General features: G+C 37.5%; 1 protein-coding gene across 3 annotated transcripts in view; it reads right to left on the bottom strand.

Annotated features, from left to right (window-relative positions):
• Positions 1-14,853, bottom strand: part of SCAF11 (SR-related CTD associated factor 11) — an 89,444-nt gene that overhangs the window by 24,106 nt on the left and 50,485 nt on the right. For all 3 annotated transcript variants that reach the window (XM_043886328.1, XM_043886337.1, XM_043886347.1), the window contains 2 exons: positions 13,999-14,099; positions 12,075-12,136 (listed from right to left, as the gene is read on the bottom strand). In XM_043886328.1, coding sequence (XP_043742263.1) covers positions 12,075-12,136; positions 13,999-14,099 — 163 coding nt within the window. The remainder of the gene's footprint in view (positions 1-12,074; positions 12,137-13,998; positions 14,100-14,853) is intronic.

Raw genomic sequence — 14,853 nt, 5'->3', positions numbered from 1 at the left:
ATGTAACATGTTTGTATAGTGACAGTTGCTAAATGGACTTATCATGGTGATCATTTTAAAACGTATAGATGTATCAAATCATTATGTGTGTACTAGGAACTAACACAGTGTTGCAGGTCAACTGTATTTCAAAAAGAAACAATCAAACTCCAAGAAAAGAGATGGCGGTGACAGGAGGAGGAACTGATGAAGGCAGTCAAAAGGTACAAACTTCTAGTTATGTTAAGTACTAGGGATGTAATGTACAAGCATGGTAAATGTAATTAACACTTCTGTATGTTATACCTGAAAGGTATTAATAGAGCAAATCCCAAGAGTTCTCTTCACAAGGAAAAAAATTTTATTTATTTCTTTAATGTTGTAACTATATGAGATGAGATGATGGATGCTTACTAAACTTTCTGTGATAATCATTTCATAGTTTTCAGTTTAGTTCAGTCACTCAATCGTGTCTGACTCTTTGCTACCCCATGGACTGCAGTACGCCAGGCTTCCCCGTCTATCTTGGAGCTTACTCCTGGAGCTTACTCCAGGAGCTTACTCCTGGAGCTTACTCAAACTCGTATCCATTGAGTCAGTGATGCCATCCAACCATCTCATCCTCTGTCATCCCCTTCTCCTCCTGCCTTTAATCACTGCCAGCATCAGGGTCTTTTCCAATAAGTCAGTTCTTCACATCAAGTGGCCAAAGTATTGGAGCTTCAGCATCCGACCTTCCAATGAATAGTCAGGACTGATTTCCTTTAGGATGGACTGGTTGGATCTCCTTGCTGTACAAGGGATTCTCAAGAGTCTTCTCCAACACCACAATTCAAAAGCATCGATTCTTCAGCACTTAGCTTTCTTTATAGTCCAATTCTCACATCCATACATGACTACTGGAGAAACAACAGCTTTGACTAGATGGACCTTTGTTGGCAAAGTAATGTCTCTACTTTTTAATAAGCTGTCTAGGTTGGTCATAACTTTTCTTCCAAGGAGCAAATGTCTTTTAATTTCATGGCTGCAGTCACCATCCTCAGTGATTTTGGAGCCCCAAAAAATAAAGTCTGTCAATTTTCCCATTGTTTCCCCATCTATTTGCCACGAACTGTTGGGACTGGATGCCATGATCTTAGTTTTCTGAATGTTGAGTTTTAAGCCAACTTTTTCACTCTCCTCTTTCACTTTCATCAAGAGGCTCTTTAGTTTTTCATTGCTTTCTGCCATAAGGGTGGTATCATCTGCATATATGAGGTCACTGATATTTCTCCTGGCAATCTTGATTCCAGCTTGTGCTTCATCCAGACCAGCATTTCACATGATGTACTCTGCACATAAGTTAAATAAGCAGGGTGACAATATACAGCCTTGACATACTCCTTTCCCTATTTGGAACCACCCTTGTTCCATGTCCAGTTCTAACTGTTGCTTCTTGACCTGCATACAGATGTCTCAGGAGGCAGACAAGGTGCCTGGTGGTCTGGTATTCCCATCTCTTGAGAATTTTCCAGTTTGTTATGATCCACACAGTCAAAGGCTTTAGCATAGTCAATAAAGTAGATGTTTTTCTGGAACTCTCTCGCTTTTTCGACAATCCAATGGATGTTGGCAATTTGATCTCTGGCTTCTCTGCCTTTTCTAAATCCAGCGTGAACATCTGGAAGTTCATTGTTCACCTACTGTTGAAGCCTGCCTTGCAGAATTTTGAACATTACTTTGATAGTGTGTGAGATGAGTGCAATTGTGCAGTAGTTTGAGCATTCTTTGGCATTGCCTTTCTTTGGGATTGGAATGAAAACGGACCTTTTCCAGCCCTGTGGCTTCTGCTGAGTTTTCCAAATTTGTTGGCATATATAGTGCCGCACTTTCACAGCATCATCTTTTAGGATTTGAAATAGCTCAGCGGGAATTACATTACCTCCACTAGCTTTCTTTATAGTGATGCTTCCTAAGGCCCACTTGACTTCTCATTCTAGGATGTCTGGCTCTAGGTGAGTGATCACACCATCGTGATTATCTGGGTCATAAAGATCTTTTCAGTACAGTTCTTCTGTGTATTCTTGCCACCTCTTCTTAATATCTTCTGCTTCTGTTAGGTCCATACCATTTGACTTTTTCATAATGTCATTATATGGTATACCTTAAACTTATACAGTGTTGTATATGGCAATTATATCTCAATAAAATTGGAAGAAAAAAAACCGTGGTGATTCTTCAGGAAATCCATTAAGAACTAAATTATTGGTACTGGCCTTTATACTGGTTTTGCAATTAAGTTTGTGGTTTGCAAAGGGTCAGACACGACTGAGTGACTTTCACTATGTAGAATTACCCAACTTATGACTTTCTTGGGATTGTTGGCACATGTGTCTGATGAATTTCCCCCAGTTCTCTCAGTTTCAATTAGGGGTCCTAGGGGTTAAGAATATTCCAGAATTATCTATGAATCCTTCTCCCAAGTTTTTGCCATCTATTCTCCAGATTTAAGGATAGAACTTTGTATATTCATATAGTCACAAGCAGTGGCAACTATCCAGATGCACAGTCAACAGTGATCATACATGAAAAACAATTAGAATCTCATTTCAGAGATGTCAGGATGTGAAATTAAAAAAAAACAAAAAAACTGGGTTCTCAGTATTGATCAAATTTGCTAAATGAGTCTAAAGACAAAAAGAAATACAACCTAAGATAGACAGCTCTAGAATTTTTCCAATAGGTTCTTGCCTTCCTATCTTTTTAGAGTAACTTTTACCAAGCTATCTTCCTAAAATGGTTTCACCACATTGTAATTCAGTGAAAAAGAAACCTTTTTAATGGTATCTTTTAATGGTATCTTCTTTCACAGCATTACTCCTTATAGGGCTTTCCTGGAGGCTCAGTAGTAAAGAACCAGCCTATCAGTGCAGGAGACACGAGCTCCATCCCTGATCCAGGAGGACTCCACATGTCACGGCACAACTAAGCCTGTGCACCACAACTACTGAGGCACACGGACTAGTTGTGCTCTATGGCCCAGAAGCCGCAACTACTGAGCCCATGCGCTGCAACTACTGAAGCCCACAAGCCCTAGAGCCCATGTTCTGCAATAAGAGAAGCCATTGCAATGAGAAGCCTATGAACAGCAACTGGAGTGCAGTCCCCACTTGCTGCAACTACAGAAAAGCCTGCACGGCAACGAAAACCCAGGAGAGTCAAAAATCAATAAACAAAATTATTTTTTTAATTAATCTGTATAAGATAATATGCAGAAATTTTAGCTTTATTGCTCAACTCCCTATGACACCTTCAACCTTCCTTTCCAGTCTTATTTCTGATCATAGTCTTTAACATTTTTGCCTCAATTCAAGAGTGGGAAAAGAAATGATAGGGAAGAAACCAACAATTAGAAGCCAAGAACAAATTCACATATGAACATGAACCAATTACACTAAAACAATCTAAAGATGAAAAAATCTTGTTTGCACATGGCATGCAAACATCCGTATTTTTTCAGAGTATCTCTACTTGTCCAAAAGACAATTCTTTATTATATCATCCCAAACACTCTATCAGCCTTCCCCAACTCAGTAACTGGCAATGCCATTTTAATAGCTGCTCAGGCCAGAACTTTAGTGTCGCCCTTGACTTCCTCCTTTCTCTACCTCACATCCAATCCACTAACAAAATCCTTTTAAGGAGCTTCCCTGGTGGCTCAGATGGTAAAGAATCTGTCTGCAATGTGGAAGGATCCAGATTCGATCCCTGAAGAAAGGAATGGCAACCCATTCCAGTCAGTACTCTTGCCTGGAGAAGTCCATGGACAGAGGAGGCTGGTGGGCTACAATCCATGGGGTAGCACTAAACTAGTCTCTCAGTCCTCCAATGAGGATCTTTCCTGCCAATGAATTATCCTCCCCTTAACAGCCAGTGATCCTTTAATAATGTTAGTCCATACTATTCCTGAAAATGTTTGCCATCTTACATAAGCCCTAAATGAACACCAGAACAATGGCTTACTCCTCCTCCTCCGTCTACCTAACTCAATTGCTCTGGTCATACTGACCTCCATGCTATTTTCTGAATATACCTTGACTGCTCCTATTTCAGGGCTTTTGCACTCACTGTTCTCTCTCCTGGAATACTCTCCCTTAAGATCTGTTTATGGTTTGACTCTTTCTTCCAGATTGCTGTTCAAATACAATCTAATCCAAGAGACTTTTTCCAATGCCTTACATAATCACCTCCAGAAGCCATCACCCTTTGTCTCTCTACCCTAACTTTACTCTTCTTTAAAGCACATACAACACCTGTCATAATACATATTTATCTCTTTATTGTCCACAAAAGGTACTCTGTTACTTTGTCTCTTTTGTGTAGTACTACATTCCTAAGAGTCTAGGGCTGCTTCGCAGTTTGTTGAATGAATGAGTTCATCTTAGCTCCCCTTTGCTACCCTAGTATGTATATATTATACTGAGTATGTGCTGAGCATGCATGCATTTAGAATTTATACCTGAATAATTTTCATTAAACATAATCACTAAATCTAAGCTTTTTCATCAGGTGCATAATCTATCTCAAAGCAGGAAGAAAAACTAGCTAAATAAGAATTACTAAACTCCAGAAGTAAAAAAGCAACATCATAGAAAAAAAAATCTAAATGGGTAATCAATGAGTACCCAACATCCTTCAACTCAATCCAGAGTTGTTAAGACATTTACTCATAATTACTTAAGTATCAGTACTCTTATTCTACCTACTCATAAAGTATTAAGCAATATTCTGCCTTTTAGATTCAGATTTAGTGAAAGTCGCTCAGCTGTGTCCAACTCTTTGTGACCCCATGGACTATACAGTCTATGGAGTTCTCCAAGCCAGAATACTGGAGTGGGTAGCCTTTCCCTTCTCCAGGGGATCTTCCCAACCCAGGGATTGAACACAGGTCTCCTGCATTGCAGGTGAATTCTTTACCAGCTGAGCCACAAGGGAAGCCCGAGGATATTTAGGATATTCTGCCTATACTAAACCAAATAAACTACTTCAGGCATCCTACCATAACTAGACATGGCATTAAGTTACAGGCCTTGGAAAATGTTAATCTTTTGGCAAGAAATACATTTTTATCAGCTATTCAATATTTGGGCTTCCCAGGTGGTGCCAGTCATAAAGAACCTGCCTTTAAGGGAGTGGGTTTGAACCCTGGGTCAGGAAGATCCCCTGGAGAAGGGCATGGCAACCCACTCCAGTATTCTTGCCTGGAGAATCTCATGGACAGAGAAGCCTGGTGGGATACAGTCCATAGGGCTGCAAAGAGTGAGAGACAACTGAAGCAACTTAGTACACATGTATTCAAAATTTTAAAACTCCCAACAAACAAAGTCTAGGACAAACAGCCATCTCAGATGACTATCAAGCACAAAGAAGAGTTAACATTTATCCTTCTCAAACTATTCTGAAAAACCGCAGAGGAAATAACGCTTTCAAACCAGTACTACACAGCCAGCAACCTTCATACCAAAACACACAAATGAAAGTGAAAGTCACTCGGTCATGTCCAACTCTTTATGATCCCATGGACTATACAGTTCATGGAATCCTCCAGGTCAGAATACTAGAGTGGGTAGCCTTTTCCTTCTCCGGGGGATCATCCCAGCCCAGGAATTAAACCCAGGTCTCCTGCATTGCAGGTGGATTCTTTACCAGCTGAGCCACAAGGGAAGCCCAAGAATACTGGGGTGTGTAGCCTATCCCTTCTCCAGCAGATCTTCCCGACCCAGGAATCAAACCGGGGTCTCCTGCATTGTAGGTGGATTCTTTACCAACTGAGCTATCAACAAAGACAGCATAAAAAAAGTTACTCCCAATATCACTGGTGAACATCCACCCAAAAATACTCAACAAAAAAGTGACAAACCAAACTCAACAGTACTTTAAAAAGATCATACGCCACAATCAAGTGGGGTTTATCTCAGGGATAAAAGAATGGTTCAATATCCACGAATCAATCAATGTGATACTCATTAGCAAACTAAAGAATAAAAACCATATAATAATCTCAATAGATACAGAAAAGCTTTTAACAAAATCAACATTCCTTTATGATAAAATCTCAACAAAATGGGAATAGAGAGAAGATATCACAACATAATAAAAGCCATGTATGACAAGCCCACAGCGAACATCCCACTCAATGGTGAAAAGCTGAAAGCATTTCCTCTAAGATTAGGAAGAAGACAAAGATGCCCACTCTTGCCACTGTCATTCAACACAGTATAGGAAGTCCTAGCCACAGCAACCAGAGAATAAAAAGAAATAACAGGCATCCCTTTTGGAAAGAAGTAAAACTGTCACTGTTCGCAGATGACATATACTATACAAAGAAATTCTTAAAGAAGCCACTACAAAGTACCAAAACTCATCAATGAAAATGTTAAAGTTACAGGATAAAAATTTAATATGTAGAGCTCTGTTGCACTTCTCCACCCTAACAACAAACTATCACAGAGAGAAATTAAGAAAACAATCCCATTTAAAATCACATCAAAAAGAATAAATACCTAGGAATAAATCTAACTAAGGAGGTAAAAGATCTCTATTTGGAAAACTCTAAGACACTCGTGAAAGAAACTGAAGACAATGCAAACAGATGTAAAGATATATCATGATCATGGATTGGAAGGACTAATATTGTTAAAATGACCATACTACCCAAGGCAATCTACAGATTCAATGCAATCTCAAACAAAACACCAACAGCATTTTTCACAGAACCAAAACAAACAACTCCAAAATTTGTATGGCAACACGAAAGACCCTGAACAGCCAAATAATCTTCAGAAAGAAGAACAAAGCCAAAGGCATCACACTCCCTAATTTTAAACTATAATATATACAAAGCTAGTCATTAGAACAGTATGGTATTGACACAAAACAGACACACAGACCAATGGAACAGAATTGAGAACCCAGAAATGAATCCACACTTATGGGCAATTAATTTATAACAAAGAAGGAAGCAATATACAATGGGGAAAAGACAGTCTTCATTAAAGGATGATGGGGAAATTAAACTATAGGCAAAAGAATCAAACTCAACAACTTTCTCACACCATGAACAAAAATAAAATCAAAATGGATTAAAGACTTAAATGTAAGACCTGAAAATAAAATATTCTTAGAAGAAAAAAGCTCTTTGACATGAGTTTTTTTTATTTTCTTGGATTTGTTGCCTCAGACATGGGAAACAGAACCAACTAAATGGCACTATATCAAACTAAAGAGCTTTTGCACAATGAAGGAAACTAACAACAAAATGAACAGGCCACTGACTGATTGGGAGAAGATGAAAACAACATATCCAATAAGGAGTTAAAAATTTAAAAGAACTCAACATCAGAAACACAAAGAACCTGATTTAAAAATAAGCAGAGAATCTGAACAAACATTTTTCTAAAATCACACAAATGGCCAACAGGCACATGAAAAGATGCTCAACATCACTAAGTATCAGGGAAATGCAAGTCAAAACAATTAGATATCACCTCAGACCTGTAAGAATGGCTATTATAAAAAATGATAACAAATAATTAGTGTTGGTGAGGATGTGGAGAGAAGAGAACCCCAGTGCACTGTTGATGGGAATGTAACTTGGTGCAGATACTATGAAAAAAATTATGGAGATTCCTCAAAAAATTAAATAGGACAACCATATGATCTGCTAATTCCATTCCTGGACATTTATCCAAAGACAATAAAACACTCAGTCAAAAAGATATATGCACTCCCATGTTTCACTGTATCTATTATTTATAATAGCAAAGATATGGAAGCAACCTAAGTGCCAATCAACAGATGAATGAATAAAGAAGATGTGAGATACACACACATATTCCACACAACCAATGTTACTCGGCCATTAGAAACAGTAAAACTTTGCCATCTGCAACAACACACATGGACCTACAGGGAATTATACTATGTGAAATAAGTAAGACAGAGAAAGACACATACTGTATGATTTTACTTATATGTGGAATCTAAAAAAGAAAACCATCATAGCTAAACAGAAACAGTCAAACATACAGAGAACAAAGCTGTTGGAAGAGGGGAGGTGACTGAGAGGACAGAAACAAGTGAGGGAAATTAAGAGGTACAATGAAACATACAGTGTGGGGAATATAGTCAATAATTATGTGATACATTCATATAACAGATGGTAACTAGATTTATTATGGTGTTCATTATGTACAAAAATACTGACTCATGAAGTTGTGTGACAGGAACTAACACAATACTGTAGGTCAATTATATTTCAAAAACAAACAAACAAAAATCATAGAAAAAATGATAAGATTTGTGGTTACCAGAGGCAAGCAGTAAGGGAAGGAGAACTGGATAAAGGAAGTCAAAAGAATGTGAACTCAAGTGGGCCTTAGGAAGCGTCACTATGAACAAAGCAAGTGGAGGTGATGGAATTCAGTTGAGCTACTTCAAATCCTAAAAAATGGTGCTGTGAAAGTGCTGCATTCAATAAGCCAGCAAATTTGGAAAACGGAGCAGTGGCCACAGGACTGGAAAAGGTCCATCTTCATTCCAATCCCAAAGAAAGGCAATGCCAAAGAATGCTTAAACTACCACACAATTGTACTCATCTCACATGCTATCAAAGTAATGCTCAAAATTCTCCAAGCCAGGCTTCAACAGTACATGAACCATGAACTTCCAGATGTTCAAGCTGGATTTAGAAAAGGCAGAGAAACCAGAGATCAAATTGCCAACAACCCTTGGATCATTGAAAAAGCGAGAGTTCCAGAAAAACATCTACTTCTGCTTTATTGACTACGCCAAAGACTTTGACTGTGTGGATCACAATAAACTGTGGGAAATTCTTCAAGAGATGAGAATACCAGACCACCTTGTCTGCCTCCTGAGACATCTGTATGCAGGTCAAGAAGCAACAGTTAGAACTGGACATGGAACAACAGACGGGTTCCAAACTGGGAAAGGAGTATGTCAAGGCTGTATATTGTCACCCTGCTTATTTTACTTATATACAGAGTTCATCATGTGAAATACCAGGCTGGATGAAGCACAAGCTGGAATCAAGATTGCCAGGAGAAGTATCAATAACCTCAGATACGCAGATGATACCACCCCTATGGCAGAAAGCAAAGAAGAACTAAAGAGCCTCTTGACAAAAGCTAAAGAGGAGAGGGAAAAGTTGGCTTAAAATTCACCATTCAAGAAAAGAAGATCATGGCATTCAGTCCCATCACTTCATGGCAAATAGATGGGGAAACAATGGAAACAGTGACAGACTTTATTTTCTTGGGGTCCATAATCACTGCAAATGGTGACTGCAGCCATGAAATTAAAAGACACTTACTACTTGGAAGAAAAGCTGTGACCAACCTAGACAGCATATTACAAAGCAGAGACATAACTTTGCTGACAAAGGTCTGTCTAGTCAAAGCTATAGTTTTTCCAGTAGTCATGTATGGATGTGAGAGTTGGACTATAAAGAAAGCTGAGTGCCGAAGAATTGATGCTTTTGAACTGTGGTGTTGGAGAAGGCTCTTGAGAGTCCCTTGGATAGCAAGGAGATCCAACCAGTCAATCCTAAAGGAAATTAGTCCTGAATATTCATTGGAAGGACTGATGCTAAAGCTGAAACTCCAATACTTTAGCCATCTGATGCAAACAAGCCCTTGGATGCTGGGAACTCCTGATGGTGGGAAAGACTGAAGGCAGAAAGAGAAGGGAATCACAGAGGATGAATGGTTGGATGTCATCACCAACTCAATGGACATGAGTTTGAGTAGGCTCCAGGAGTTGGTGATGGATAGGAAAGCCTGGCATGCTGCAGTCCGTGGGGTCACCAAGAGTCAGACACGACTGTGCAACTGAACTGACTGAGGGATGGAATGTAAACATAATTAATATAATTAACATTCCTGTTAATTATACATGAGAATTGTTAAGAGAGTCAATCTAAATCCTAAGAGTTCTCATCACAAGGGAAGAAATTTTTGTCTATTTTTTTAATGTTGTATCTATATGAGATGATGAATGCTCACTAAGCTTACTGCAGTAATCATTTTATGATGTATCATGTATGTAAGTCAAATCACTATGCTGACCACTTTAAATGGTGTTGTATATGTCAATTATATCTTGATAAGTAGGAAGGAAAAAGTTAACTATTGAACTGGCTTAGAAGGTTCACTGAAAACTTGTTTAGTATTCCATATTCTGAATAGTAAAACAAAACTCAAATCTAAATGAATCAAAGATTCTTATAAATGGCCTTCACTATACTCAAGCACCATAGGTCTAAGATTTGCCTATGTTTCTCTCTCTCTAAAAATAAGCCCAGGCAGGAGACACACACTTAAAGAAAACTACTGCAGTCTTAAAACTAAGATTATCATAGTAAAAGTGCGCTACACTACCTAGAGAAAACCTGTAACATCACTTAATCTTCCTCAGCAGTAAATTTTATATTTGATTCTAGAGCTACCAGACAAAGGCTATCCAATAAAAAACAATGCTAATCTATAGCAATTACCCAGAAAAACAAAGAAGTTTTGATATCTAAAGTTCTTTAACTAAAGAAAAATGTTTATCTAACCATTAAAGTTCTTTTAGTGAAATTTCACTTTAACAGTAAATTATTAAAGACATATATTTATTAATCTTTAAATCTAGGATTATCTGTAATTCTGAGAGACCATGTTAATTCAAATTAAAAAAAATAATACCACCACCACCCAAATGTGGTATTCAAATATATAAAAAAATGGAAGTTGATTACCATTTAGTTTTAAGAACAATGAATTCATTAATTCTATCTATAAATAGAAATTAATTGTAACCTAGCATGGAAAATAAATGCTCACCTCTCCCTGCTTACAATTAGCTCATAGTACTCCAATACTTTGGCCACCTCATGCGAAGAGTTGACTCACTGGAAAAGACCCTGATGCTGGGAGGGATTGGGGCAGGAGGAGAAGGGGACGACAGAGGATGAGATGACTGGATGGCATCACTGACTCGATGGGCATGAGTCTGAGTAAACTCCAGGAGTTTGTGATGGACAGGGAGGCCTGGCATGCTGTGATTCATGGGGTCGCAAAGAGTCGGACACGACTGAGCGACTGAACTGTACTTTACTGTACTGTAAGCTGTTCTTTGGAAAAAAAAAAATAAACAGCTTAAGTTTCAAAGAGAAGCCACAAAGCACTAAAGTGACATTTTTCTCAGATTCTGCTGCAAAGCTTTCTTGTATTAGAGAACCATAACACTAGACGACAACAACAAAAGACAGGTATATTTAACTGCCCAAACAGATATGTGGGCTTCCCAGGTGATTCAGTGGTAAAGAATCCACCCTGCCAATGCAGGAACCACAGGAGACACAGGTTCAATCCCTGGGTCTGGAAGAACCCTTAAAGGAGGAAATGGCAACCCACTCCAGTACGCTTGACTAAGAAACCCCATGGACAGAAGAGCCTAGGGGGCTACCACTCATGGGGCTGCAGAGAGTCAAACACGACTGAGCAACTGAACACAGTACATAGATAAATAGGTAAGAAATGTTTTATTTCTAAATAAAGTTTGAAATTAAGTGTGGCTTGAAACCAAACCACAACTTCCTCTGGGAATTGTGGATTAACTTCTTACTGTTAGACTTCCCTCATTACTGCTTACAGTTATTGGCCTACGAGGTATTTTATCTCATTTCCCCTAAGGACTTCGGCACTAATGAGTCGAGTTAAGACCACAATGTAGGCTGCTAACCGAGTAATTGGAAAATACCCTTTTCTCATTTTCCTTTCCAATACACACACACACACACACAATCTCTTATTCACTGACCCCTTCCCTTCCTCCAAGTTGAGTAGGAAAATAAGAAGGGCAGGAAACAGTATAAATGATTCCATGAAAGTAATTTACGTAGAACTGAATACAATAAACACAGAGCTCAGCAAAGTTCTGTTGTGTATGACTGCTTTCCAAGCCAAAATATTATTTACAAGAACTTTGGCAGAAGCATTAAAGTAAGAAACAAAGAAAAAAAATGTAGAACATACAAGGAAAAAGTCACTTACTGTGTATCATCTTCAAGTCATAAAGTTTTGCACTTAATAGATCTTCTTTTATGATCTTTTTTCTGTAAACATCAATAAAGAGATGAAATAACAGAAAACTGTTACTCTACTCATTTATTTTCAATCCACTGCCCACAACAATGAAAGCTATTATGCACCAAGTTTTAAATTTTAGCAAAGAAAGCATGATGAGTTGGACCCCCCACTTCGCTGCCACTCTCCACTCCAATGACTACAAAGGAGATTCACTAACACGAAACAAATCACAACTGCAATCCCTTTCCCTGGAACTAGTGGAAAGTATCAGAAAGAGGAGTCTTACATCTTCAGAAGGGAGAGGCAACACCAAATGGGTTATTTTCTAAGTGCTGGAAATGAGGCATACATCTTGTAAATATAAGACTGAATGAGAGGAATTCTAAAAAACATCCAAAAGACTCCAAAAAGAATCTAGTAACTGATAGATTTACCGTGAGAGAAATCATTAATGGTCTGACTTTGGTGGGCAAAAACAAATTATTATTTTGCATCTGTTACTTCCTTTTACCATCCCTCAACAACAAGTCCTTGAGAAAAAACAGCTAACCATGTGGACTACCTCAGGTGTGTCCAATCCACTGTATGACCCTGTTGCAGGTTCAATAATAATGAGCACTGCACTCTCAGGAGGAGCAAAGAGGACTGGGTAATTCTGAAAAAATGCCTATCTATGACATTGCCATAGCCAAGAATAGGAGATGAATGAAGAATAAAGCTAGTAAAAGGTATTTCTTCATTATGCCTGGGGATAATGTGTTATTTACTAAGCAAACATCAATGGAAGAGTCAACTGACTCAAATATAATTAAAAGAAACTGTACATAAAATTTGCTCTATTGAAGTTATTAACTTGGGTTTATGGGTGGGCTCTTGAACTGAGTGTTTCACAAATCCCTTAAAATCTACGAACTTTTGTCTGTAAGTATATTTTATGATGTATCTTTTCAGGAAGAAGTTCTCTACAGTTTTCTTCAGATTACTAAAGAAGTCTATAACTTCCCAAAAGTTAAGATCTAGAGAGCTACAGAGTTACAAGTGGCATTATTCAGTAAATCTCAAGGAGTCCTGTCAATGTTTTTAGTAACACATCTACTCTCTCACGGTATTCGTATTCTGATGAAATGTACTAATGAGCCACAGGTTTAACTGTGAAGTTGACAATATACTGACTTAATACAACTTTGTGGCAGCTCTACATATAATTCAGATCAAAAAGGGGTTAAATTTTATAAGTACTACAACAAGCTATTTTCAGTAATAAATCTCCAGTACACTACTAATTCAATTAAAAATTACCTTAATACCTGTTAAACTTGAGTTCTAAGTATTTCTAGGCAATTATGTTTTAACAATAGTAGCTAAAAAATCCAAACATGTTTAAAAATTTTTTCAAACATAAACATTTGTTACAGTAGTAGCAAGTGTTTGCTACAACATAAAGAAGCAAAAGGAGAAAAATAATAGTTTCAATTACAACAGTCTCATGAAGAATGCCACACTGTATCATTAGTTACTTTCTATTTTCTGTCCATAAATACTAGAGCAATTACTCAAAATATGGGCTGTGCACCAATGTTCATCCATAATGGCTTGTGTTTTGTTTTGTTTTTTTAACATGGCTGTAAATTTATCTTATAAAAGTATCAATCTATAACAAACTAGGAAAAAAACTAAAATAAAAAACTAATTCATCAAAGACAAAGGTCAAATAAATTATATTCTCAGATTTCATCTGGTCTGTCCTAAAATTATCAAGGGAATGCTTTACAAGAATTATGTACATTGAAATTTCACATCATTTTCTTTTTTAAGTATTCTCTTTTTTCTTATTTGCTAACTTCTGATTCCACACAATTGGATTCCATTTCTGATGCTCATCACTAACCTCATACAGCTTTTAGAATTTTCCTGACAGGATAGCTGTTTCTTAAAAGAGCTTTCATTTTTCTTGTCATTTGTTCCTTTCAACTGTCTTTTTACTTGAACCTGTGAGAAAAGCAAAATCATCTATTTAGAGTGATAATATGGGATCACAAATAGCCTATGCATTTCCCTTGAAAGAACAAAAAATTAAAGAAGCATACTGTCTAAATGAAAGTGTAGCCCAAATACATATGTTTGGTAGTTCAAGTATGCTAAACTATAAACTGAGTATTTGTGCTAAGCTCTGGGGAAACAAAACAGTAAGAGAGAGGCATGCAAGTGAGTTATGTGTGTGCTCATAACAGAAATATAAACACAGATCTTTTATATATATATATATATATATAGAGAGAGAGAGAGAGAGAGAACTGACTTTATCTGAAGGTACCAGAGAAGACTTTTCATGAGTAGATAATTTATGAGTTGGTCTTAAAGAAGGAACAGGAATTTGTCTAAGGAAAAAAGATATTCTAAATGGAAGGAACACAGTTATAAAAAGAGTGCAGAGACATCAACACGGATGTAGAAGAAAAAGTTAGCATGATATGAAACTGATGTAATATATTAGGACCAGACGGTAAAGGCTTTGAAAAAGAAAATAATTCTGCAGAAATCTGAAAATAAATGAAAGTTTACAAGTAAGTAAATGAAAGGATCAAATTTGCTTTTTTTGACAGTGATATGGAGAATGAACCAGTTAAAGACAAACTATAAAAGCCAGGAAACTAGAAGGAAGCTCTTGTAACAGTGTAGAACTATACTGTATGAGACAATAGTTACTGCTGCTAAGTCGCTTCAGTCGTGTCCGACTCTGTGC

Source organism: Cervus elaphus, chromosome 3 (assembly GCF_910594005.1).
Source record: "Cervus elaphus chromosome 3, mCerEla1.1, whole genome shotgun sequence".
Classification (NCBI taxonomy): Eukaryota; Metazoa; Chordata; class Mammalia; order Artiodactyla; family Cervidae; genus Cervus; species Cervus elaphus.
Note: the sequence above shows the minus strand (reverse complement) of the source record. Positions and strands in the feature narration are given on the sequence as shown.